Genomic DNA, 26,633 nt, shown 5'->3' on the forward strand with positions numbered 1-26,633 from the left:
GTGCTGCCATATCTAAGGAAAATAGGTATTGTTTTCCTGCGGCGTTAATAAACAAAGCGAAAAGAATTCGAAAACTACGCATTGTAGAGCAGTGCAAATGGAACCACCAGCAACAGTAAGCGCCGCAGTCCAACCGGGCGTGTCGCCCGCCCACATCCAGGACACGGACCAGCTCCTGGACCCCGTGCTCTTCTCCACCGACAATGGGAGCTTCAAGTTGAACACAGTGCCTGCATTTAGGTGATTATAGGGGTGCTGCCGGGTAAAAGGGGCATCGTGGTGACTTCTGCCGGCGGCAGTGAATCATCCATAGCGTATCCGAACCAAACGCCTGATAATGCACGCAACTAAACCCATTCCCTGTCCTCCCACAGCCTTCATCTGGTTATCTCCACTGTAATCTCCATTGTGGGGATCGTTCTGGCGGCCTCGTTTCCCACAGATCGACGCTGCGATGCCTACTTTATCATGCTTTACCTACGGGCCACCTTCTGGGTCATCACATATGTAAGTATTCCAATCTCTTAGTCCCGACCTGCCTCAATGTCAATGCCGTTTCAGCTCTTCGACCATTTTGTGAAGATACAACACAACAATTTGCGCATGAAGGGCTATCACGATTTCCACCGCGATACGAACATGCAGAAGGGGATTCCCCTGCAGCTGGTCTCGCTGTGGAACTCCATGCTGCTGGCCGTCCAGGCCCTGATCCATCACTTTTACGCCGAGAACTTTTGGGAGCACTGCGCCGCCGGCTGGTTGTCGCCGGTTAGCTATGTGACCGCCTTCACCGTGGCCGAGAATGTGGTGCTGGCCGTCTCCCACAGCTTGTATATTGGTAAGGAGTGGGTTAAAATAAGACAGGATTGAAGATCTTGAATATGTCAGGGAATAACAGTGGCAGATTACCCTATTCAAATATTTGTTATCCAAATCTTGGTACTTTATGCCTATAATCGGAGTTTCATGTTTTATTACGTCTAACAAAGTTGGATCTCCAATATTACCTTTTAGATTAATAATGGTTCTTACTATATTTCATGGAGATATATTTAAAAATGATGAAAGCAATTAGTAACTTACTTATCTTGAGTAATAACATGAGCAGTTAGGTCTTTAGGTTTCTGAGAAAGGGGACTGAGTCACTAATCAGATTTAGTGTTTTCAATACCTGTTTGAGCTTAGCAATAAATGAGTCATAACTAGATGAATTGGAAACAGCTGGAGTAAAAGTTAGATGTTCTACTGAAGTCATACCGGGACCAGATACAATGGTATATTGATATTTAGAAAATAGTTTGTTTAGAGTTATATTTCAGCATCAATTGCAAAAATAGTATTAACAAGGATATTCCCCCATTACTAAATACTCAATTCCAGACAAGGTGCGTAGATTCAATAGCGCCAAGCTGCCTCCTGATGTCCTGCGCGGTGCGGACCGTGCCGGCGGCTCATTAGGCCTCATGCAACCCGGAGGCGACATCGACGACTTGCTAGAAAAGCAGGCCGACCTCATCGACTATCTACGTGATCACACGCACAAGCTTAACCAGAAGCTGCACCAAATGCAGACCAACATCCGACCAGTTAGGGCTCCTCAAATTCCTTAAAGACCAATATTTCTATTTCTATGTATTATTATATATTTACTGGTGGTTCTCTTTTTATTTTATTAATTTGTTCACGACGAAGAAATATTCTTCAAGAAGATCAATTGCTAAAATGCAATTGGGCGGAAACGAAAAATTGTAATATTAAATTGTAAATACAGAGAACGCAATACTTAATCCGCGATCAAAGACTAAAGTCATTGGATTATATTAAACAAACAAGTGTGTGTGTAAAAAATTATTAAATTATAACTGATTTATACAATTAATAATAAGCGTCTTCTCAATGTCCATTTACCAAGGCAGCGGGAACTTTCAGGATCTCCAGCGTGTTATCCTTCGATGATGTGACGATCTGTGAATTCGCAGTAAGTTGTAGTATTTACTCATTTAAGTGTAAAACTTATTAACTTACTTTATCGCCTGCAACTGTCAGAGCTAAAACCAAACGGCCAGCTCCTTCAAATCGACCCACTTTTTTACCAGCCACCTTGTCCAGGACATAAATGAAGCCATCGTAGCATCCGACTAGCAAATAGCGCTCTTTGTATGACACTATGGCTACGGCACCATTGCCGCAGCTCAACTTTGTTACCAAGTTGCCAGTCTAAAAAGGGGAAGAAAACTGCTGTCAGTACTGCGCCAATTGAAAAGTCAGCCACTACCACTCACATCAAACTCCAACTGATAAATCTCGTTCTTCTGAGTACCACAGTAGATGTGTCCATCGTTGATGAGAAGACTGTAGACATTCAAGCCCTCTGGAATACACACACGACGCAGCAGCAATCCGCTGCCAGCATCATGCATTTGGACAACATTTCCCTTGCATCCCAGAACCAGGATCTTTCGTACTCCTTCCTTGGTGGCCTTGATGGCTATAATGGATTGGTCTGTTTGAACCAAGGGATTATCCATTACCTTGTTGGTCTGAAAATAGTAAGTGTTGTTTTATAATTATATATAGTTTTATTATGATTCCAAATATTTAAAATTTGTTACTCAAAAAACTCAAACTGCCCAATTTGAAGTGTCCCTTAGTGGATCTATTACAAAAAATACAGAATAAAAATCCAACGGAAATTATGTTATGGTGATTCAAGTTAAAAAAGTATAGCATTTTACAAACTAAAAAAAAATTGTTTAGTGTTTCAGGAAAAATAAAAAAAATCCCCTTTGGAGATGCGGGGCATCGATCCCCGTACCTCTCACATGCTAAGCGAGCGCTCTACCATCTGAGCTACATCCCCGTTGTGAATTTACCTCTTTTAGTGGCACTCACAAGGTTTGGTCACACATTTACCGACTTCGATTTTGCACCTATTGTGATTGCGTGCTCATTAAAATTCCGTAAGTGCATTGTCATGACATTCATGCGTGCTTTCCCGCAAGCAACGCGAAATGGTCACAAGAAAGCACACCGAACATTTTTGGGGCTTTATAAATAGATACTGCGGTGGTGGAACCTATATTTAAAGTATTTATTTCTTATGATTAGACAAGTTCCTTATCTACAAATTCTATTTAATGGATAGAATTAAATGGTAATTTCTGTTGATTGAAACGAAACTTCAGCAAATAGTGGATACGTTTTTTTACTTTTTATAATAAACGTATGGCTTGTTACATATGTATGTTTAAACCTTCTCTTTTGCAATATCAATATAAAAGTGCTGGTTCTGGTTTTTGTTCCTCGGTCTATATTTCATTTAAGCGGTTTTAAATGAACCTTTAGAACGTTTCGAAGGTAACCTAGGCATAAGGATTGGAATGCGGTCTACGATCATAATCTCCTGGTCGTTGTCCTTTCAACTCCTCGTGATTCTTGCAGGCAGCACAGATAACAAGCGCTAGCATTACGAGAATTGGAAGCAGCTTCATCTTTGATCCCACACTGTACAATTAATATGATTAAATGTGATGATGAGTCTTTGGATGCTCCTATTTATACGACTTGCATACAGCGATAACAGAGCAAATCGGAATTCCCCTTAGGGGAAGTACTTGACCTGTTTGTCTTCGGTAATCGTTCCTTGGGATTCACAATAGGCGCAATTCGTAGCTAAACAAAATGGCTTTCGCCCGTGCCGTTTTGTTGGTCAATTCAAATAACTTAAATCTGATAAATTTTTACAAAAAATCGAATAAAACAAGTTTTTCTAAGGTGTGAATTACAGAAGAATGTTTAACTGATTTGGGAAATTCATTTTCTAAATTAGTAACTAAGAGAAATGTGGAGACTGACATAACTGAATTTTAATTTGTGTTTAATTGCTATTGCGATGTTAGGGCAAACTTTTAACTAAAATATTATTTATTGTGCTAAAGCGTCGGAAAACCCTTATTTTGTTTCTGTGAAAATAACTGTATATTCTCGAAAGATAACAATTTTAAACAAAGAACAAAATGTGTACCCAACAAAACCCATTAAAAATGGAACAAAATGAAGAAGTGTGCAATAATATATAGCTTCTCCATGCCACCATTAAAATATACGGTTAACGGAACGGGATGGAGCATGTAGTGCACTTTTATCTACCGTTATGTCTTCAGCCATTCGCCAAGATGGCGGCCAGACGCAGTGTGCAGGGAAAGAAAATACAAATAAATTCCTTTCGGGGGAAAGGGAGTTGAATTAGATACATTGCAGTGGGGGAGTTTATTTAGTGGTTGCAGCCTGCAGGAGATATTCCACATTGCCACACCCACCCAACTATGTGTGCAATTTGCCACGGCGAACAACAATAGAAAAGCTCATATAAACACGAAAAAAGAGTTAAGAGGAAGGGGCTCCCCACACATAACGGTACAAACAACCAACCCGAGTTGGCCAAATCGGCCAATGGGAGAGCGGTACGAGCGCACCAGCACACCAACACACTGGCAACAACAAGCCATAGACAGGGCGTCAGTTTCCAGAAACACAACACAACAAAACAGGAGCCAACCAGCAAGAAAAGCCCACGCCACAACAACAACAGCAACACGAAAACAGGAGCTACGAAGGACGAGAGAGAAAGAGAAAGAGAGAGAGAGAGCGGAAGCAACAGGCACGAAGACAATTCCAATTGCAGCTCCTTGGAAGGCTCTCTCGCCTCCTCACTTGCAGCAAAGAGAGAAAGCAGAGAGCGCCGTCCCGTTATTCGCCTGAGCACTGGAAGGAGAGAGCTTCGTCGGCTTGTATTTTATTTAAAATTGTTTTGGGTAAATAGCATATAAACATTTTATTTGCTGCTGCCAAAAAACTAACGAATGGCAGTAACTATATGCAACTAACGGTGAAGTGCAGCGCAGAAGACATGCGCAGGAATAAAAGCTGGTGAGAGTGAGAAAGAGAGTGAGTGCCGTGCCGGCAAAATATACCGTTAACTAAACAGGCACACATAAAAACTTAAATAAACAACAATAGAGAGCACTGGGAATCTAGAAAGAGAGAGAAAGGAAAAAAGAGTGAGCAAGGAAGCAACATCCTTCTTCCCAATGAGTGTGTGAGCGAGACAGCATGCTAGTGCTGCAGTTTGCTGTTGTTTGTTGCAACTAACCCCCAGCCCTCGTTCTACATAAAGATGTATGTATGTATTTCCAGTCTCAGCCAAGAGGCTATATACTCCCAGGACTCGTAGTCCTCGGCCAAACAACGTGCAGCAAACACGGCACAATAAAACACAAAACACTAGGCAAGGCTAAATATCAAGCAATAGCAGCAAGGCTGGCAAAAACTGCAATACCAGCAACGCCCTCTATGTGCTTCCTGCCACATGGGGCGTGGCATCTTCGCATATTTACCAAATAACCATAGCTCTAGACTGCACCTACCAAAGACTCAAGTACAGTACCCACCTCCCACACTACAATCGGCAGTACAGTTGCCTGCATCTAGCAATACAACGGCAGGTACAGTTGCCGCCTCCCTGGCTTAGTTAAAATCGTACTGGTACTGCCCCGTCCCAATAAATAATAGGCCACTTGTCTCCGCCCCACTATTTTTTAGGTGGGTAAAGTTGCCTCCTTCTACATGTTGGTTAGTTATTCTGCCACCTACTACTACTCCTTTCGGGCTAAGCTAAATGTTGCATTCCTTACATTATTTTTAGAAAAAATGTCAGATGCCACAACCTAAATCACATATACGGTACTTACATTGTACGATAACACTCTGATTTTGGCGTAGCCGTAACATCTTTAAATGGTCTAAAATTTAAATTGAATTTTCTATAATTTGCTGTTGGGTAATTTGAAAAATCTATAGTTAAGATCTTCGTCCTATCTCCACAGAACCATACTAAATTAAGTACCTCCTCGACTCATTCTTCCCTAAAAAGTACAGTTGTGCACAAAAGAAATAAACGCATTATAAATTGGAGCCATGAGTTATCAGCACGTCGCAGCCATAAATCGAATTTCTGCCAGAATTAAGACTTATAGCTCTACTCTCCCCTCATACTCCATATTCTAATGAAGTATCAGCTCAGGACCAAAACTCCCTTTTTCCTTCATACTATCCAATTTGTTAAATTCGCGGGAGTAAAAAAAAAGAAAAATAAATTCGATTTGATTTCCATTGTCTAGACTTTCGTTTTTGGCTTTGCTCATTGCCAATTCGTTAACTCCTGGTGTTGCTGTTGTTGGTGCCCTGGCAAGGTGTGGACTCGTCCTGTGTGTGGTGGCTGTCCTTTTGGCAGGGTTCGCGAGTCGCAGCTCGATATTTTAATTGAAATTGTTCAAGTGTTTGTTTGACAGATAAATATTTAATGAGTCAAATTAAGTGGCGAAAATATATTGAGAGACGATTGATTGACCTCCACACGATGGAAGGTCCAATGAGTTATTGCTTTGACTGAGAAATGTTTATTGGAATGGTATAAGTAAGATTGAGAAGGGAAATGTATAAAATGAGTGGGGAAATGTCACGAATGGGCAGAAGATTTCTTCTATGAAAATTCAATTAAAAAAATTTTTTTTCAGATAAAATAATAATATTAAAAAAAATTGTGATAACACTATTTAACTCACCAGCACATTGAAAGTAGATATGTGTCCCCATCGACTGCCAATAAAGGCCAATCCCCAAGCGATGTCAATCGATTGCAAGGGCTCCTTCAAGTACACCGTTTCTATGACTCGCTCCAGATTCTGTAAACGTTTTAGAGTTGAAAGATATTACAGGGTTCCGAGAAGGAAACTATTTAACCCACCTCCAGCGATGACTTCTTAAAAAAGCCATCCAGCGATGTGGTGTATAGAGTGGAGTCCTTTTCGCTGATGCACATATTAGTGATGGCCTCGCTGTGCTTGGTGATCTTTCGTTCCAGTTTGTGACTGACCAGGTGGAACATGTAGATATCCCCGTCCTCGGCTGCGGCAATGACATACTCTCTGTAGATCTTTATCTGGGTGATGGGGCTTCGAACATAGTGCAATTTCCCCATGGGTACGAAGCTCAAACTGCACTCTTCTTTGGAGTTGAGTTCTGACCAGTGTTGCCCAGGTTCGTAAGGTGGTTCCTTGAGAAAAGAGCTGGGTCCTTCGTGGGACATTTGACCAATTGGATCAGGGGGCGGTGGTGGTGGTGGTAGCGGTGGTATTATAGCCAGTTGTTGATGGGTCGGACTAGCTGCAACACTGGCTTTTCGTTTGCTAAGACGCGATTGCGTAGGTTTGGTGGTGGGCGAAGAATCGAGTATTTGGTCGTAAATTGATTCCTCTATTGGCTCTTCCTTGATATTTGATTGAATGCTCAATCCAGATTCCGTTTTCTTGGCTTGTTCCTCGCTTACTTTATTACACTCTTCCTGATCAGCTATCTCTTGCTGCAATTGCGCTATTAGCTCACCCGATTTGTGTTTTTTGACGACCCGTTTCTGTACCCTTGCTGGCCGTTTGGATACGTGCTTTACCGATACAAACCTTCTTAATCTGCTTCTAGTTCGTCTGGCAATTCCTCCTTTGTTGGAATTCTCTTCCTGCATTGATTCCTGTGTAGATTCATCTTGAGGTGGTGAGTTTCTAACCTTAGCGACTGGAACAGAAGAAGAAGCCTGACCTCTAGAAATCATCGAGTTAATAATAAGAAACTTCCGACTCTGCAACTCAAGACTGAGCATCTCGAGATCGGATTTCTCCTTCTGAAACTTCATTATCATCTCCTCGAGAATGCTGCGACGGTTTTGGTTTTCCAGCAGACGGCGATCGATATCGACCAAATTCTGAGCAACCATATCGCCCAAATGTCCCAAAGGGTCGCCTATATTTGCTCCACCACCTAGACGAGAGTAGCCGGCGGCAGAAAAATGGGATAGGCTGGGATCCATGGCCAAGAATGGCAGTCCAACGGGATAAGGCTCGGGATTTTGAGATTGGTTGACCAAAGCTTTTGGGCTTTCATGGGTTGCCAGAGGTAAAGAAGGTTGGGGACTGGATGAAACTGAAGAACTCTGGTGAGCACATGAGGTGGTTGGCTGGGGACTGGATAAAACTGAAGAGCTCTGGTGAGCAGATGGGGTGGTTGGACTCTCGTGACTAGCTAAAACTGGGGTTTTCTGCCGGATTGGCGGTGATGCTGATGTTGCCTTGGGGGTTTCTTCAACTGGGGCTTCTGCTTTCTTGGGGCTTAGTAAACTCGTAAGCTTCTGCTCATCGTCCTGCTCCCGACGTCGCTGTTTCTGCAAATTCACCACGTTGACTATCTCCCTAAGTAGAAATTCAATAGCCTGGCGATTGTCGGCCGACTTGAGATTCATCTGCATCTTGGCTACCTCGATTTTACTAAAGGTCTGCGAATTGTGCTCGGAACTTGTCACCACGCAGGATATGAAAAGCAGTCGGCTTTGTAGACTTTTCGAATGCTGGCGACGATAGCGATCCGTAAGAGCCTCTCGGAGGTGGGGAAGAATCAGTTTCTCGAAGCTGTCCACCACGTTTTCTGCATCGTTTTGAAGCTTTAGCCGACGCCGCCTTTTTGTCGATTCACTACTGCACTGGGAGCTTGTAGAATGATCACTGGCGGCATCATCTGCATTCGGTGGTTCAGGTCCAAGTGATGCTTCCACAGCCAGTTTATCGCTCGGAGTCACAATTTCTTTCTCAGGCTCCTCCAAGTCCATATCCACAACACCATGTCCTTTATCCTCTTCATCAGATGAACTAAGGAGGTCAATAACATCTTTTGAAGGTAAAGGCAGTACTGTAATTGGCGAGCTGCTCGATTCCCTTTTGATTTCCATTCTTATAGGTATATTGTTCTCAGGAGGAGAACAGAATTCAGAATTTGTCTTAACTTTTTTTGTTGGTGATCGACTGAGTTTGGGGTCTTCACTATTTAGTTTTGGTATTTCTGGGATATCTGCGATCCTTCCAAATGTTGGAGTTGGCAACAAGGGCGGTCGATTCTTACGTAATCCCGCTAACGTCTTGACCTCATCGGCTGCCTTCAGCCTTGCCATATGATGCCTGGACCCATTCATACAATCAAAGGGTTCAATAGTTTCTGCATGACCTTCTACTTGAGGAGTGGACTGGTTGATCTCTGCACCGAGATTTTTCTTGTTTTTCGCTTGTCTTTTCAAAGCTCCTTTGAATTTCTTTTTAGGGCTTTTCTTTTTATTGTTTTCCTGTAAAACTTTTTTACTTCCCCTAATAGATTTTACGGAGTTCTCTGGATCATCTTTACTATACCCACTACTATTCGTAAGCTCGTCGGCTTCTTGGTTTTGATAATTATTATCTTTACTCTCAAGTGAACACTCTTGCTGTTTCTTTTGACGTTTATTACCTTTAATGCACTTTTTGCTATCTTTGATAGTCTTCTTAGTCTTTTTAACACCCGTTTTAGGTTGTTCAATTTCTTGTAAACCCTCTACGCTGTTGAAAGTTCCCCCTCCAGAGCCTTCACTATCCTTGCCAGAAATTTGATTTCCTTCTGTGTTTTTACTCTTCGTTGGGTCTTCGTTATCCTTTTTAGAATCTTGATCTTTCTGACCATCTGATATATCTATGCCAAAACACTTTTCGATCTCCTGCAGCAGACGTTCGGGCAATTTTATGGCATCTACAATTTCGTCCTCGACCAGTTCATTCACCGGATTGTCCTTGGGCTGATCCAGCTCTATGGTCTTTAGCTGTCGACGAATCTCGTCGCGTAATCGCCTTCTGGCCTGGATCTGTAAGTGCTGCTCGTAGATGGTGTCGCCATTGTTGATTATATACTTCAGACTCTCCTTGTCCATACTAGCGATACGATCATTGATTGATGCTTCATTATCTCCGGCATGACTAGTGCTTGGGCTGCCTGCAATATGATTGCAGTTACTTACTGTCCGTCGACGATTTCTGAGGGTGGGTTTAATGGTCAGGCGACTGGGACTGGCGGGGGATGCGGAAGGAGGTGGACTCAGGAGAGTTTTTTTGCCCAGACGATCCTCCTGGGTGACTGCAAAGAGCTCCTGTCTCACAAGCTGGATAAGAGGACGCACTGAGATCCGTGGAAATGATTGACCGGCCTCTGGAACGGGGGTATTCTCACTGGGCTTGGACAGGTTTAATTCCTCAATCAGCAACCGGCTGACAGTTGGTAGTTCTTCAGCGCATGGAGGTACGTCTTTCTGCTCAATAGTGGGAGTTTTTCTTGTAATCTGAAAAGGCTTAAAACGTTTTTCAGAATCCCTGTTTGGCTCGGCAGCTGAGGGTCTTTCTTTCAACCCATTGGTTTCTGCGTTTTGATTAGCTTTTGACGCAACTGTACTTTGTTCTTTTGCGGCAACTGTACTTGGCTCAATTGCGTTGTTTTTGCTACTGCTCTGATCGTTGTTATGCACTTGATCAAGTTTTGTTTCTTTAAATTGACACTGATTTTGATCAGCTTGAGCTTTAGAAGCTTCAATTCTCGATTCACAGTTATGTTCGTTATTTCTGTTAATGTCACTTGGGGGTCTAGTTAGATTGGAACCAGTTTCATCATTATTATTAGGCGATTTTGGGGGATTATCTCTGCCTAGAACTGAACTACTTTCATCCCTATGATAAGGCGATTTAGACGGATCATCATTCCATCTAGACTGATATCTGTGGTAATGGTCCCTGTGGTGATAATCTCTGTATCTACAAGAGTATCCCTCATCGGAATATCTAGGTCTTCTTTCCTGAAAATCAGTTCTCTTGGTATAATCTCTCTCCTGTCGTTGCTGATTTGAATTATGGTTATCCGAATGCTCCCGATTTCCGTATTTTGATCGCGGGTAAGGCGAATGCCTTTTATTATTATTAGTCCACTACAACATTTTGATTGGTTAGAAATATCCAGTATTCAATGTTTTTCTTAACTTACCACTCTGTTGTTAAAGTGACCACTGAAAAAAATAGAAAAAATATGCATTGTAAGTAAACTCTTTTCTAATTAATTACAATTAGACGAATTACAAAAACATAACTACAGAAACGCCGAGAAAGGTGAAAAGTTTTGCCAACAATAAAGGAATAATTAATGTAATCAAGCAACGTGCTCGGAGTTTACTCGTAACTTTCTGGCACGTAAGAAAACGAACGGAGAAATGAAAGAAAGCTGCTGCATTAATTTAACAGATTTAAAATTTATAACCACAGTACCCCTCCCTGACCTCATCCGCATTGCTTGGCACTTCCTATCCTCCGAAAACTTGGCCCTTGCTATTTGTGTATGCAAAGGTGCGAATTCCGTTGGACTTTTGTTTTTTTCCCCCGAAAAATCTCGTTAAGAAATGCTAAAATATACGACCACAAATCTTTGCCGTTGCCTTTTTTGTTAATGTCATTTGTAACATGAACTAATTAAAAATTTAAAAGTGAGAAAGTTTAAGTCTTGTGAACCCTTATAGAATCGAAATGAGAATTTATATGCTTCCTATGAAGAAGCTTCTGCAATTTAATAGATTGCAGACAATTTGATTTGAATCGAATACTGAATGGCATTCCCTAATTTAATCACTTTATACAATGTATTTCCCCCAAGATGTATTAAGATAATACAAATAAATTACATAAGAGAATAAAAATCACTATAGGAAATGAATTAAATCCTACAATTTGCTACAAGTCAGTTGACTCAAGTAAAACCACATTGCCACAAAGCTTGTAATGGCAGTGGGTTTTCTTCTAAGGACCGCTAACATTTAACTTGATATGTTTTGGGCTTTAATTAAAACCAAACAAAACAACACGCTTCTTGTCAACGCCAAAACAAAGAGTAAAAGTTGAAAATTACCTCAAGCTGTTGCACACGAGCAAAGGAGGCGAACCCTTCAAGTCACCCCACTAATTGTTAAGACTCCTGCCCCAAAATCCCGAATACCCCTTTTCTCGTTTATCGGGGAAACATTGTGAAAACATGTGGGAAGCGTGGCTGCGCTTAAAAACACATTACAAGTACAAGACAATTAGTTTGTCTCATATAATAAAACGCGGCTTGTGAGTTTTCGGGGGATTCTCCAATCCCAAGTTTTCTCTTCAGCCAGCAAGAGTTAAACGTTTTCATATTTATGAGCCTCGTAAAACTCAATGATATACAAAATTAATGACAAAAACGTAGCAAGTGGCGCATCTTCTTAGCGGGTTCTGGTTCTCTCTGGCGAATCGTAAAAGAAATGCTACCTCGAAAACTTTTGTCAGCATTTACCTGCCAGCGGAACGAAAGTGGAGTGGTAGTACGGCCAAAGTTATTCAAGCGTCGTGTAATTTTAATTTCAAGACAGTCTGCGACTTTTTAGTTCAAGTATTTCAGTTTGAGGAGCACTCATCTCATACCATCTCAATTTCTTTCCCTGCCATTTTCTGAACTGTCTATCTACGGGTGTCACGTACAATTTTTCTTCCTTTTTTAATTGACTTTGGACTGTCGAGAAGTTTATTAGTTGAGGGCGACTTTTTGGCTTGATTTGAGCAGTAGGTTCTCGCTTGTCTACGTGTTGTGTTTTTCCTGCTCATTAGAAAGGACTTGTCACATACGCCACCGTGACTTTCTCTTTCTTGAGAACCGTTTCCGGTTCCGATAAGGGAACGTGTTATTGTTGGTTCTACAGGGGTTGAGTTGGGACCAAACCCAAGCAAGTGGCATCCTTTTTCACTCATCACTGCATACATTTTCACAAGTTTATTTTTTCTTTCCGCTATGCGTTATGCATATTAATATTTTTGTCAAGGGCCAACCATAAAGCTGAAAAAATTCTGATTTATTTTCCTGTTCCCAACGGTATTGGTATAATATTTGAATTTCTTTTTCGGCCTGTGATAATAATAATATTGAAGGAAACATTATTAAAGAAATTCACATCTGAACACTTAAGGTATCTGGTTACCTAGAGTGTTGGAACCTCTTTAATCTTAATCGACATTACTTATTGGTTATCAATCTATAAATATAACAAAAAAAACCCATAGATACGCCCCCTCTTGTACAACGCCACTGTATTTAATTGAAGCGTGGTCATGTCTTTCAAAAGCCACACCCCAAACAAACTTAAGCTGCAAACCAGTTCAGGCTTGGCCTACGAAACTGTAACCAGGTCATTTGTCGACTTGCATACCAATTGTATTAAAACTACTGGTAATTGTCTACCTTTGAGCGAGTCGAGCAGTGGATATTGAACCATTTTTCAGGAAATCACAACACGGGGATGTAGCTCAGATGGTAGAGCGCTCGCTTAGCATGTGAGAGGTACGGGGATCGATGCCCCGCATCTCCAAAGTTATTTTTTTTTTACTTGCAAATATCAACTACAAACTCTGCGGAGCCAAACACTTAAAACAATTAAAAATCTAGAAATAAATACATAAATTTTAACAACGACAGGAAAACAGCAATGGCTTAACTAGCTTACGACATAAAACTTTGTCCTGGCCAAAATTGTGGAAAACAAAGATAAGAGTGGGGGAAAAAAATTAAAACAAAAGCTTTTGCTCATAAATAGCACATCATGTATCATTTACAAACACCCAAAAACCCAGCTACCTCAGACATTCGAGGAGTTTCTGAAGCTGCCCGCGGCATCCTGGGACCGTGTTTTTCGCCCCTTTCGCAACTCCAACTCCTGACCAGATTCAGTTTCAGTTTCACATCCGGATTGCGACTGTTCTGACTGCTGCGGCTGTCTGGTTAATTGCTGGCAAAGTTCTCAGCGATGCAGGGAAGTAAACAAACATTGGCATATTGTGCTGATTTATGTGCGACAATGTGTTCGCTCAGCCATTTCCACAGAATATTCAGCGGCACTTGAAAAATTAGGTTCGATTGGAAACATACATCACTTCCTTTGAAGGATTAAAAAAGGATTTCCAAGTTCAACAAGATTTACTTATAAAGACAAGCAAACATTGTTAAAAATAACGAATATTTAAACGGGTGTTTTAATTATGCTCCTATCATAAAGTCTTCATTTGAATAATCATAAATATATTACATCTCACTTAAAGAACTATGAAATTTTAAATAAAATTTTATAAAAAATATCCTTAAAATGTTAAGCACTTCGATACAAATTTTTAATTGTGAAATTTATTAATTAAACCGGAATTTCCACTTTTTGTACGTGTAACAATGTGATAAGGGCGCAAATCAAATTACGCGTCTTGATTGTCGACATGGGGGCGGTATTGGCATCTAAGGGATGCGGATATGAGACCCCACGGATAATGCTCGCTTGGCAGCTACAAAGCAACCTTTGAATATTCATTAGTGGCAACTTCTTCCCCAACATGTTGTGTAAGTCCCAGAATGCAAAAGACAAAACTGCCGACGTCTGCGTATTTTACTTGGCAAAAAAAGGGAAATAATCCAATTGGAGATGCGGGGTATCGATCCCCGTACCTCTCACATGCTAAGCGAGCGCTCTACCATCTGAGCTACATCCCCACATGCATTGAAAACGGCAAAGAGTGTCCAAAAAAGGTGTTCGACTAAAGTGCAAGACAAGCCAAATTAACATTTTGGCCAAGAGAAAGGCAACTTGTGGTCAACTTCGGTTCGTTTTGGTAGCTATTTTCGGTTTGGCTTCTGTTGGGAGTTAAATTGAATTTATGCCAAGTCAAGGGGTGTTGTTTCAGCACAAATTCACTTAGTTCACGGTGTATTTACTAACAATAATTATATTGAGGAGTATAATTCCTAGTTAAGCAAGTAAACATAACTATTTTTTTTTAGAAAAGTGGAACACAAGCAAGTTAATGTACCGGAACAAAAGCTGCAACTAATTTTAGTTATTATTTGTATGTTAGTTTAGAATGCATATTTATCATTCATTCGTTCAAAATGGTAGACGTCTGGCAAACAGATGCAGTTATATTACTATCACTCTGGTTCAGATTTATCAAAATAATTTCCAACTTTGAAGAGATCAAAAGTGATCCATACGATTGGTAATAATCTAATTTATTAAAAGTTTGAGATTTTTGTAAAATAAGGAAGAGATATTTAAATGTAAATAATATATTGAACACAAGAAAACAACTTAAAGTGTTATGCGATTTCTAAGATAATCAATAGCGGTAATCAACACATATCCAGTAGGTTTCAAGTTAAAAATCCAAGAATTTGTTTCCCTGCTCCAGAAAGTGATGTCTTGATCCCACCTATTTATTGTTCAGTTACCCAAAACCAAAAAACAAAAACCATTTAAAAAATGCAGCTTGTCTTGCCGAAAAGTTTTTGAAGCTTCCCGCATAATCAACTCAGAGCCTTGGACTTTTTTGCTAGGGAAAAGAGACTCTATGAAACAGCAAAAGTACGAAATAACAAACAAACAATAAAATATTGAGCACATTAATGTTTAGTCAGACGTAAAATTACTTTTAAGTCTACTTCTAGCTGTGGCCCAGGGACTTGTCCTCTGCTCCTTGGCAAAAAACAGAGACAATGCCAGGGGGATTGGGCTATAAAGACGTTAGATAAACGTTAGATGCATATTTATGATTTGACACTCCAGCAGTTTGTCGGGCAGGGAAAAGGAAGCGAAGATGGGACACTTGGTCTTACTGTCATTTTGCTATCGCGCTCGATAATGAAAAATTGTTCACTTTTGCCACATTGACAAATCCTCGAAGAGGGGAAGGAAAAAAAAACTGACGACCAAGATGATGGGCAACAATAATAAAAGTTTATGCCAGTACTTTGGATTTAATTAAGAATAAGAATAACGCACAACTTCCGAACTTTTCAATTGCCAGATGCGCCGGCAAGCGTCTCGCCTAATCGGATTTTCCTCAGAATATTTTTTATGATTATTTCTGAGCTTTGGAAATTGTTTACGTTAATTAGAGTGGAACTGTGAGGAATGACAGCTAGAGTAATGAAATTCGAGTGGGGATGGCCTGCTATTTAATTGGAATGAATTTTGAATTTTGGTTTAGCTTATTCTGATAAGCTGTATAAATATAAGAAAATTTCAATGGATTTATTTGATACTTGCAAAAAATGTAACTTTTACCCAAAGTCAAAATGACTTTAAAGGTTAACTTGTTTGATTTAAAAAAAAACACTTTTTGCAAACTAGTTTTGTTACTGCGCTCAAAAATTCCTTTGGACAATTATTTAAAAACTTATTTTTTGAATACGCCTCTTCTTAATTTTAATCCAAGTAGGCCTATGTAGATATTTTCGTAAGATTTCGTTGGAGTCTAATTCAAAATGTAGTGTACCCAGTATACAGAACTACTCATTGACGTCTAAACACCAAAATAAAGCCTCTATCAAAAGCCTATCTCCACAACTTGGTTGCCACTCAATAAAAACATGGCATATCGAATATTTGCGTAATTAACTCCGGTTGTTTGCACACACTGCTAAAACAACGCGATTGTTGACCACACACACGAGGACATTCAGAAGTCCGGCAAAGTTAACTCAATCACAATAATTGCATTGGCGTTAAATGGCCTCCTGTTGCGATACTCACACTCTTACACACCACTCACACTCAAAGTGTCACTTAATTGTTTATGAATTGCTCTCCCTGTTTGTCGGCGTGTGCGTGCGAGTGCGAGTGCGTGGGTGTGCGATTGTGTGAGTGAAATATAAATCAGCCTGCGTGTTAGGCTATGAATTTTTTTGTTGTCAACATCGTGCGGTTGACAGACCGGAAACGGAAGTTGGCGTGTTGGTCGCCTGCGATTGTTGACGTTTGGCTCAGATTGACTTTTTCAGAGGTTATTGCTTGTTTGTTTTGCAGTCAGTGCTTATTGAGATGATTTATTTTGACCGCGTACTTGTTTTTGCTTTCTTGCTTAAGTTAAATAAAAATTGTAAAATCTACACAAATCCGAAAGTGAGTATGTTGCTCATAGCTTTAATTGCAAAATTATCATTAAACTTAATATGAGGTCTCACCTCTCAAATACGGTGCGGTATAACCCAAATCAATGTTTTTTTTTAAAACGCTTTTTAGGATCTCTGCACTGGTTTACAAAAAATTATCACTCATACGTACTGTTGCCCTTGATCAAAAGTTTATTTTGAACTAGGAGACCCAGATTTTAACCAATCATTTGTTTTTTTTCTCTCCTTTTTTATAAGCAAAAACTTAAACTTAATTAATAAGTTGAAACATTTTAATTGGCATACGGGTCGCATGAGTAATTTTTAACAAAATATTTTGTAATCACACGAAAATCTAAGGACGAGAACAATATATTTTTTTGATGCTTAAGAAGATAAAAAGGCAACATCGATTTATATGTATGCGCCTAATGATATTGACACTCACACATTTGGATATAGTTGTAAAAAAATTAAATTGAAGAAAAGCACAAGAAAAGCATTTTTGTAAACCCAAAAGTTATTGTTGATTGAATATTCATATTGGTTAACTTGATATTTCTTACCAAAATGCAAAAAAGTTTGGCTCTTAGCAATGCAAAACTTTTTAAAGCTCTTGGTTACTTAATAATTTTTTGATAGAATTTCACGAATTTGATTTTAAAAAGTTCACCATTTGAAAGTAAGCACTCGCCGGGGACAAACATTTATTGAAAGAATGGACGAAATCGAGTTATAGGACTTGACACTAGATGTATTTTATGATTGAATCATGAAAACCACTACCAGAAATGAACGATTTCCATTTATGTTTCAGCAAGGCATTTATCCTTCTCTATAGCTTTGGGATATAACGGGTTAGTCCTCTGAAAAAAACAGCAATTCCCTTCATGGAACTTTTCTAAATTTTGTAAAGTTGTATTTATTGGTATGAAGCCATAATAGCATTAGAAACAATCAAAAAAGGCTATGAAATAAAATTATTTTCAAGTTATCCTTTTTTTCCTAAAATTTGTATCTTTAGGAAACCCACATTATTATATGCGATTTATTAGTCGCACTCTTCGTAAATTAAGGTATTCTTCAGCGGATCGAGCATTTACCGTTAGGACAACAACAGCACAATACACAACACTACACAACACAATACTGGGCAGTTCGTTTTGGGGGAAGTGCCGTTAGTGGCTTCGGTTACTATTTCGTTGTTTTCCTTTTTCAATTGGGGGCGGGCGCAGCTTAGAGAGCACAACACACAGCAATGGCAATGTAGCTGCAGCGGCAACAACAACAACAGCAGCAGTATATAGCCAACTATACAACAGGACAACAGCACTCACATACACACACACAGAGACACTTACAGCAGCATCGGATGCAGCAAACGAGCGACGAGCCGACGATCATAACGGTACATAACACGAAGTCACGGCCCGAGAGCTGCAGCAAAACAAAACACAGCACAAAACAATGCAAAATACAGCAACAACAACAAAATGTAACTAAATAGGATGCAGCAGTGGTAGAGTGGGGGAAGGGGTTTCAGTCCTCCCCCACCCATTCACTCCCACTTTCTGCCTCCCCCTCCCCGACCATTCGCTTGCAACGCCGGCAGAGCGAAGGACGAACGAGCGAGCTGGAAAGACCGAGTGCGACTAACGGTAAACAGGCCAAGAAGGAGCAGAGAATTCCTCGTCACAAGAGCTTCGCCACATCGCCTCTCCCGAAGGACCAGCCGAGAGAGCGAGAGAGGGAGAGTGAGAGTGAGAGCAATGCTGGGGGGAAATAAAATAAAATACAAGCAAAACAACATAAAACCCAACAACAACAGCAATAATAACAACAACTGCAGCACGTGCAATTAATAGATGCTCTCCCTATCTCTCTCGCTCTCTTGCTTTCTCTCTCCCTCGCCCTCGCCTGTGCCGTTGCAATCCGAGATGCCTCTCTGGTTGGCTGTTGCATACTTCCCGGCGCCATGCCGGAGTGAGAGTGTGTGTTGGCATTTTTGTTTGGTAAACTGCATATACAACAATACAATAAGCAAGACATCGACTGAGGTATGGGGATAGGATATCTGGGGTCCTTTACATACCGCTCTATGTGTAGCATGAATGAAAATTCGGCGCATGCCATTTGACGGCCTCGCTATAAAAGTCAGTTAGGCCATGTGCACGGGCTCAGTTGAGTCTCAACTACCAGAGTCCCGACTTCGAGTTTAACTCCATCTCCCAAGAAGCCAGCCGCCAAAAAAAAAGGAACCCAAAATACGGAAAAGTCCAGCTGAAGAGTATTACCATCGCAGCAAGTCGAAATTCCTTGAGTTCCGCAGTTGCACCAGTGCGACGGCAATTGGGTGCGCCCAATATTTCGGACGCGAGTGTGAGCCCCGCGCTTACAAAGGTGAGTTGCAAAGATGGGGTGGTGAGTGTGGTGAATAGAGTGGAATGTGGTGGAAATTATCATGGGATCGTTTATAAGATCTGGACTAAAAAAATATGTTAATCATAGTACCAAAACATTTAATGCTGTGAAATGGATCGCAGTGATGTGAATGACAATACTAAGTTTACTTTCTTTGGATAGTATTATAAATTGGATAAGTCTTAAGTTAATAGTTCAATTAAAGTGTATAAGATAAGATAATAAAAACATTTGCAATGTGTAAAAATCTATTCGAGCCGCATTCTGTTTAAGGTTTCAATAAGTTATTAATATTTAAGTACATCTTGTTTGCAAATTCTATAAAAGAATATCATTTGAACATGTCATATGGACCAACAAAGCAAATCAATCACTTTACTCAATACTACTATGTTTTAATCACCCATTTTTATTTTACATTTTTCAGAAATCTCATCCTACTAGAATACTGAACACTAAGCCCCACGGCTACCAAGGCCACTACAACCATTTCATCGCACTATCTGTCAGTTCGCTTGGTTGGAACCTACTGTAAGTAAGACACCATGAGTTCGCAGATGAAAATGCAGGTCGCACGACCTCAGGCGCAAGGATACAAAAATGATCTCTTAAAGCGGTACAAATCAACGAAATTAAACCCTAACAGGGCTAAAAATCAAACCATAGAAAAATAATGTCATAACCACCTAAATATAACAATCAAAGCGATATGTAACCAAATGTAGGGCCACTATGTATGCCGATAGTCAATGTATTAGCCATATCTGTCAGAATCTAGAAATCCTTACTTAAACCATCACAAACTAGGGACAATGCATCTAAATAGGTAATTTAGTTTTTAAGATCAACTATAATTAAATAACATTCACTGTAAGACTCCGAATCCGAACAGGTAGGGCTCAACGAAAGACAACCAATTGATATCGTTCGCATTTAACTTTTAACAAATCCCGCTTCAAGAGCTAAACATTGGCACGATCCGCTTAATCCGGGGCTTGTGATCCGCTACCAAACGCTTCGATTCCAACAAAATTATCCGGGAAATCCTTGAGATGGGGTGTCCGAACTTGCTGATCGCGTACGCGGATAAATTCCATATAATGGAGGCCAGGGTCCGGACCTTTGCCGTAATCGGGTTCTACGAGCCGTGCGTCAAGCGGCTGTCGCCCCTCGCGTCGGTTGGGCGGGTGGTGGGTAACGATTTAGCGTTACACGTTGGGAATGCGTTCGAAAAAAAAATTGCGTATTTGCTGAGACTTACAAAGTGTTTAAGTACTAATATACTATACATATCATTTAAAAGCATGCTGCATGTGTTTGTTTCATTGAATCTATACATATGATACAAATCAGCTTTTATGTTAATCTTATGAAATTCAAATTTATAGTTTTGTTCTATTTTGACCCCTTACCGATTTTTTAAAATATTTTTTGGAGCGCATTTGTAAAATACTTCATCTTACTAAAATGCTTTAATTATTATCATTTTAAATCGAACTCACGTTTGATTCGGAGCTAAATTAAATGAACAACTTAGTGATTTTTTAAAAATTTTGTTGGGTCATTATTATTTAATTCTTAGTTAAATTATATGCACTTCTTAGGGATATTTTTTATCCATATAGAATAACTTTTCAGTGCATATAATACATAAAGCAAAGTTAACTTGATTTATAAATATTTTTTTTAAGTCTCTAAAAGTAAATTCAAAGCAACTTTTTCAATGTTGTTTAAAGGTGGTGGTAAAAGGAGTTCCTTTCAAAATGAATTATAATATCTATTATGCACTGATTTAAACTTTCATACTATAGGAAAATTTGTATTTTGAAACGTGGGTATAAACGCAAATCACTGAAAACGTGATTCGTTAGAGCAGGTAGACCATTTCTTTCTCAAAAAGTTGATATCAAAATATAAAAAATATTCAAGGTTTCCTGGGACGACTTTTGGCGTCGCCAATCCTTCCCTTTCCCGCCTTCGGACAGACCTTGCTAACGCTTCTGGCGCTGTCAACGGCGTCCACCCAAGAAATGCATATTTAGTCAAGTGTTAATAATGTGGCTGCCACCGGGGGATCGTCCCTTCGGCAGGATGAGTCCTTACAGCCCGACTTTTGGGTTTGGTTAGGCGGGAAAGGTGCAAGCGTGCGTAAAGCCAAGGAGCTCACGCAAGGCAAACAAATACGGGGAGACACAAACAAATGGCACAAAGGGATAAAAAATACAAAACAAAGGGAAAGTGAAAGTGAAGAAAAATATAAGGAAAAACTTGCCTGTCCGGACGGTCTCGATGCCAGGGTCGCGAATTAAATTTCATTGAGTTGTTCTGTCGCCTGTGGATGTGGGAGAAAACATAAATAAAAAATTAAAAACAGAAAAGAATGCAAAAAAAAGTAAGCAAAAGAAATGCATAACTAAACAAGGAATAGAGGCTGCAAGTTGGGGCTGGCTGTTAATTTTGTTATTCAAAATGGGCCTTTCCCGGGATTTCAAGAAAGTTGCGACGTTTATTTGCTTCCGCATTGCTAAGGTCCCTTCTTTACTTTTTCCCTTGACTGTCTTGGGATTTCTTTTGTTATCAGCTTTTCGAGGAGTGGTAAAGTTGATTTTTATGCTTAAGGCCTGCATTTGAGTTGATAATGAAGGCAGACATTATAAATACACCCCCTGCCTATTTTCCGCATGGATTTTAATTTAGTGGTCTATAATTAAAAGCGATGCGTTGGGGGGAAGTCAGGTGGCCAATTTGCACACAATAAAAAAAAAGAAAAGGAAAGTGACTGTCATTGGAAGTACCGCAGATACGATTTACTTTTGTACGTCACGTAGTTTCAACGTCAATTGCCCAGTTCAGAGGGTTTATTTTGGAGGACTGGAAATGGGGTCCTGAACATTGAACGCACTCACACGGAAATTTCAATGACAGGCAAGCCACAAACAGAGGCGTAGGCAAAAGGGAAACCCTGATTTTGTAATACGATTTGATAACTTTAATAGTATTTAAACTGTTAATCTATTTTTGTATATTTTAAATGATATTTATTTTTGCTTAAAAGTATGGATTATACCTGATAAATATTTTTAAAACTCAAAATTATTGATTATTTCTAAACAACACATAATAAAACTTAAAAAAAGGATTATTTTAAGATTTTTATACATAGCTTACAACGATTACGGTTCGTGATTATCATCGTAACATAATTTTTTGTTCTGTTAAATGATTGATTTTTCATCCCCCTAACACTACGCTTTTGCAATATAAAAAAAAATTCCAGCAGGAATAAAAGTATCTCGTGGATAGCCAGCCGCAGGCCGTTGGCCACCCACTTGAAAATTTATGTGTTAATTTTAAGGTGCCCAACGAGTGTAGCAGTTGGGGAACTTCAGGAGGGATTTTTTCCTTTATATATTTCCTTTTTTTGCCTTTTTGTATTGGCCAGCATTTTTCACAAAGTTTTTCCAGGTGCTGCCAGGGTCAGGCGCCTTTGGTGGGTAATAAATGAGCTAATAATAAGTGAAATGTGCTTTTGAGTGACCCTAAACAATTGCTCCGGAGGGAAAGTGGTTGTGAAAGCAAAGTTGGGGGAAAAAAGGAAGAGCACGTAGAAATGGCTGTGAAATTTCGGTTGGGCAGCTGAAAAATGCGCCAAAGTGTCGAAAATTCCGTTGGTGACATGAAAAGATTTGTTTATAATTAATTTTTACCTCTCCAACATTTTTTTTCATTTGTTTCAAGGTTTAAAAAAAAGGACGAAGTTAAAGTTTGAAAGCATGTGACGCTGAAGCTTATTAATTGCATTAATTCCTTTGGTCAGGGATTTTTTTCATACCAATTAACTAGGGATTTTAGCCATGAATTTTTGGAAAAGAGAAAACAAGTGATAAAAAGAGGCAGAAGGAATTCGAATTTGGAATACCTTAGATTTTCGATACAATCCTGTTTCTATTATATCTTGATACAACAGAAAAAGAGGTTTATAAAGTGATTAAAATATCTAAAAACTTATAGTTGTACATTCCTTTCATTAAAAGGAGGTATCGAAATAGTGTAATTTCGTAATATCCCTTGTCAAAATAGCGACTCTTTCGACATTTATGAGTAGTTCAATGTGTTTACAATTTTTGTGGCAAGTATGGAGAACAACAAGGGGCAAATAACAAAAGGCAACGGCAGCAAAACCCACAAAAGACAAGTGTTGACGTGTAGATGAGAAAAAACAAATGCAAAAAAAAACCCGGGACAGAGAAAAACAGCAGCAGAAAAATGTGAAAAACGAGTTTGGGAAAAAATTTGTATCCGCTTGTTGCAAATTCCAATCAATTTTTGTTGTTCTTGAGGACGATGAGGGCGACTCATTTGCCGGAAAATTGAGTAGACATGCATATCCGCAGACGAACGGAAATGGTCAAGATGCAGGTTCGAACAGGGCCATCAATTAGACTTTTTTCGGCATCTGCCGCTGCTCCTCTGTGGGTCCTTTGTCTTGGGCGATGGAGTCGGCGGCCGTTTGGCCTGTTTGGTTAACAAGATGGAGCTGATGGAGCTGACAGAGCCGCAGGTTATGGCTAAGGACCAACGTCATTGAGACAAGCTGGTTGGCCCGGCAAACAAACAAACAAACGGAGTCTCTTTCTCCCAAAAATTACATTGTTTGGCAACTTTTGCGGCCCAAATGGAATTTTGCGTTTGCCTAACTGGCAAAAAATTGGCCAAGTAGTTGGGCGGTGGTGCGGATGATGCCCCGGTGTTGCTCCATATGCCATGTTGTGATGTGTGGCAAAGTCTGCTGTGAATTGAAAATCGAAGTTAATATGCTCTGCAGACTGTGAAACAAATCATTTTCAAGTTGTTAAAGGAAATCGACACGTTTTTGCCATTTTATATTTATTATGATCCTTTTTTGTTCTCGTTTTTTCCCGCTTGCCAGCAGATGTTGCCAAAAGTGTCAGGGTGCGAGATTGGTGCTAAATGGCAATAAACCAAATAATTTGATGTTATTTCATGGGTGAATGTGGGATGGAATCGACTTTGGTTTGGGGTTCTCCTACTTCAGAAGCAAAACATCCTATGCAAATAGGTATACGTTTTCCTAAAAGAAATTAGTTTTATAAAGTTCTTATGATTATCAAATTTCAATTCTCCTTTAAAAATCTTTTATTACCATTTAAAACACTGAGATTTCATCATAATTATCAAATGGATTAGATCCATTTCATTTTTATAAAGTCTTGTTTCTTTTTTAAGGATATAGCATCAAGTTCCTTGGTGGCAACTTCAAAGCTGCAGGATAAAGCCACTTGAATATGCAAAACAGAGCAACAAAATTCGTTTAGGTAAGCTATTTAATGGGGCGTTGGGGCAGGCGGCTGAAAAAATCTCGTAGGCAACACATTATATTTATGCGAAACTCGAAAAGAAGCTGGGGGCGTCGTAAAATTAGTAAGCACGTGAGTGGCCTGCCCTCATTATCATAAAAGCCGGGATTCTGCGAGCGTTGGCAGTTTTCTTTGGGCTTTCAACCTCATATAAACTTCTGCAACCACAGATTTACAAAAATAATACTACAGTAATGTAGTATAGAAAATAGGAAATGTTTTTGAAAACTCTGATAAGTTTTTAATACAATTTTTATAATAATGCAAACTAACCAACTTCATTAAAGCTATAAGAATGTTGTGCCTAACTCAAGGAAAAAAGTTTTCAGGCAAAGAATTTAAGATAAACTTAGGACCCTCGAAATATTTTCGAAATGGTTTTTGTAAACCGGATGTCGTTATCCTTAGGGATTTGTGAGACGGCACATACTGAGACAATTTTGTGACCATATGCCCTAAGAAAATCTGTAGGCAACTCTATTTGGTTAAAACAAGAGTTTTATGCATTGTAATGATTAATTTGTGGAAACTCAAAAGCAAGGGCAACCCTTTTTTACCGTCCTGTCCTATCCTGTCTGGGTTGTGAAGAAAACTGTATTTAAAATGCTGGGAATGTGGAGGACTCACCAGTTGTTGGGACCGGGACCGGAGCCCGGGTGACCAGCTCCTCCGCCGGTGGTGCTCCTTTCCGGCCGATTGCCCGCATCGCCGGCGGCGCTGGGGGGTGCTCCTGCCACATCTCCTGGCTGCTGTGGTCCACTCATGTCTGGGTACACTTAACAATCTAATGGCATCGCGGTGACTCCGGCAGGAAATGTTTGTTATGATTAAGGCATATGCGAATCACATTTGGCCGTGCAGTGGACCGCGTTTGTACTGTTGAGTTTGGTGCTTCAAATCGAACCGGTTTGAATTGCCAAGCGTCCTGAGAAGATTACTGCGTTCCGTTTTTGATTTTTGACCGAAAGATTGCACAGAAATTAAATTAATAGCAAAATAAATAAAATAAAAGGTGGTTTGTATGTTATTTTTTCCGAGAGAGTAACGCAGACAGCTGTTTTGTTATCGATTGCAAGGCGAACGGGGAATCGGGTATCGGCGTTGCCACCTCGCCGCAGTATGGCGGCAATTCAAATTGACAGAAAGGAGTGTGAGAAAATGCAGATAAGGATGGTTTCTCTATAAACATTTTGTATTTGATTTGATTATTTAAATATAGATTCTATAGGACTTACAAAATAATAGCGTCTCCTTAAACCATTATCTACACAGCTCACCATAACTACTTCATTACATTTAATAAAACAAATGTATTTATAAATGTATAAGAAAGGTCTTATTGTTTTAGATCAAACCAAGTTATTCATCTTAAAGAATCCATCAAATAATCAATACGCATGTGGAATTTGCTTGTCTCTTTCGTATTGTCTTGACTTTATGCTAATGCCCTGACGCTTATTTTTATAAAAATTTTCATTTGCTTTGCATCTTGTGTTTACTTTGCGCGTCGATTTTTCATTTGGGTTTATTTGTGCTTGTTCGGGGTGTTCTGTTCGGGGCCCACTTTTGAAATTTCCATAATTATATGCATCAGCTGGCAGGTGACTGAATGGAGAAGGCATGGCGGAGCGAAAGGACGAGACGCGCCAAAGAATGAATCCTGGAAAACAATGAAAAGAAGGACCGGCGAGAACAATTTGTGTGTGAGTCTGTGCTTTCGTTATTTTTATGGCAGAATAAACCTGCGCCAAAGTGTAAATATTGACAGTTTTTAAATTATAATCAAAGCGAATAAATAATAAAGCAAAACAAGAATGAAAACAAAACAGTTTGTGAAAATTAATTGGGTGGCTGTTATTGCGGGCATCTCTGAGCGTTTCATTCCAGATCGTTTCAGGCAGTGATTTCAATTCCATCCCTTGGAATGACATGCGATTTTGGCCAGCGGCG

At 39.7% G+C, this 26,633-nt stretch overlaps 4 protein-coding genes and 3 non-coding genes across 7 annotated transcripts in view; 3 read left to right on the plus strand and 4 right to left on the minus strand.

Moving 5' to 3' along the window:
- Positions 1 to 1,885, plus strand: LOC118877622 (transmembrane protein 192). The gene is made up of 4 exons (XM_036817040.3): positions 1 to 240; positions 375 to 507; positions 562 to 838; positions 1,381 to 1,885. Exons 1-4 carry the CDS (start codon positions 98 to 100, stop codon positions 1,608 to 1,610), a joined length of 783 nt encoding a protein of 260 aa, XP_036672935.3. The 5' UTR covers positions 1 to 97; the 3' UTR covers positions 1,611 to 1,885.
- On the minus strand, positions 1,784 to 25,741 carry LOC108017333 (uncharacterized). The gene is made up of 8 exons (XM_036817038.3): positions 25,311 to 25,741; positions 21,578 to 21,637; positions 10,933 to 10,954; positions 6,806 to 10,876; positions 6,624 to 6,743; positions 2,283 to 2,540; positions 2,026 to 2,217; positions 1,784 to 1,965 (listed from the first exon to the last, which is right to left on the minus strand). The coding sequence occupies exons 1-8, from the start codon at positions 25,445 to 25,447 to the stop codon at positions 1,894 to 1,896; spliced, it is 4,932 nt and encodes a 1,643-aa protein (XP_036672933.3). The 5' UTR covers positions 25,448 to 25,741; the 3' UTR covers positions 1,784 to 1,893.
- Positions 2,788 to 2,860, minus strand: TRNAA-AGC (transfer RNA alanine (anticodon AGC)). Its single transcript has one exon. It is a non-coding gene; the product is annotated as a tRNA-Ala (tRNA).
- LOC118877623 (uncharacterized) lies at positions 3,190 to 3,532 on the minus strand. The gene has a single exon (XM_036817041.3). It carries the CDS (start codon positions 3,489 to 3,491, stop codon positions 3,363 to 3,365), a length of 129 nt encoding a protein of 42 aa, XP_036672936.3. The 5' UTR covers positions 3,492 to 3,532; the 3' UTR covers positions 3,190 to 3,362.
- Positions 13,201 to 26,633, plus strand: part of RpL34b (Ribosomal protein L34b) — a 195,028-nt gene continuing 181,595 nt past the window's right edge. The window contains exon 1 of the mRNA XM_070996149.1: positions 13,201 to 13,204. The gene's annotated coding sequence lies outside the window, so the exon portion shown is untranslated. The remainder of the gene's footprint in view (positions 13,205 to 26,633) is intronic.
- Positions 13,249 to 13,321, plus strand: TRNAA-AGC (transfer RNA alanine (anticodon AGC)). The gene has a single exon. It is a non-coding gene; the product is annotated as a tRNA-Ala (tRNA).
- Positions 14,415 to 14,487, minus strand: TRNAA-AGC (transfer RNA alanine (anticodon AGC)). Its single transcript has one exon. It is a non-coding gene; the product is annotated as a tRNA-Ala (tRNA).

The sequence above is a fragment of the Drosophila suzukii genome, chromosome 3 (genome assembly GCF_043229965.1).
Source record: "Drosophila suzukii chromosome 3, CBGP_Dsuzu_IsoJpt1.0, whole genome shotgun sequence".
Taxonomy (NCBI): Eukaryota; Metazoa; Arthropoda; class Insecta; order Diptera; family Drosophilidae; genus Drosophila; species Drosophila suzukii.

What these genes read in the sequence shown, in the direction of transcription:
- LOC118877622 (XM_036817040.3), top strand. Translation starts at nt 98, where the DNA reads ATGGAACCACCAGCAACAGTAAGCGCCGCAGTCCAACCGGGCGTGTCG. An exon ending in AACACAGTGCCTGCATTTAG is followed by an intron (nt 241 to 374) that starts GTGATTATAGGG and finishes GTCCTCCCACAG; the next exon opens with CCTTCATCTGGTTATCTCCA. An exon ending in CTCCCACAGCTTGTATATTG is followed by an intron (nt 839 to 1,380) that starts GTAAGGAGTGGG and finishes ACTCAATTCCAG; the next exon opens with ACAAGGTGCGTAGATTCAAT.
- LOC108017333 (XM_036817038.3), bottom strand. Translation starts at nt 25,447, where the DNA reads ATGAGTGGACCACAGCAGCCAGGAGATGTGGCAGGAGCACCCCCCAGC. An exon ending in GGTCCCGGTCCCAACAACTG is followed by an intron (nt 21,638 to 25,310) that starts GTGAGTCCTCCA and finishes CCACATCCACAG; the next exon opens with GCGACAGAACAACTCAATGA. An exon ending in GTCACTTTAACAACAGAGTG is followed by an intron (nt 10,877 to 10,932) that starts GTAAGTTAAGAA and finishes AAAATGTTGTAG; the next exon opens with TGGACTAATAATAATAAAAG.
- LOC118877623 (XM_036817041.3), bottom strand. Translation starts at nt 3,491, where the DNA reads ATGAAGCTGCTTCCAATTCTCGTAATGCTAGCGCTTGTTATCTGTGCT.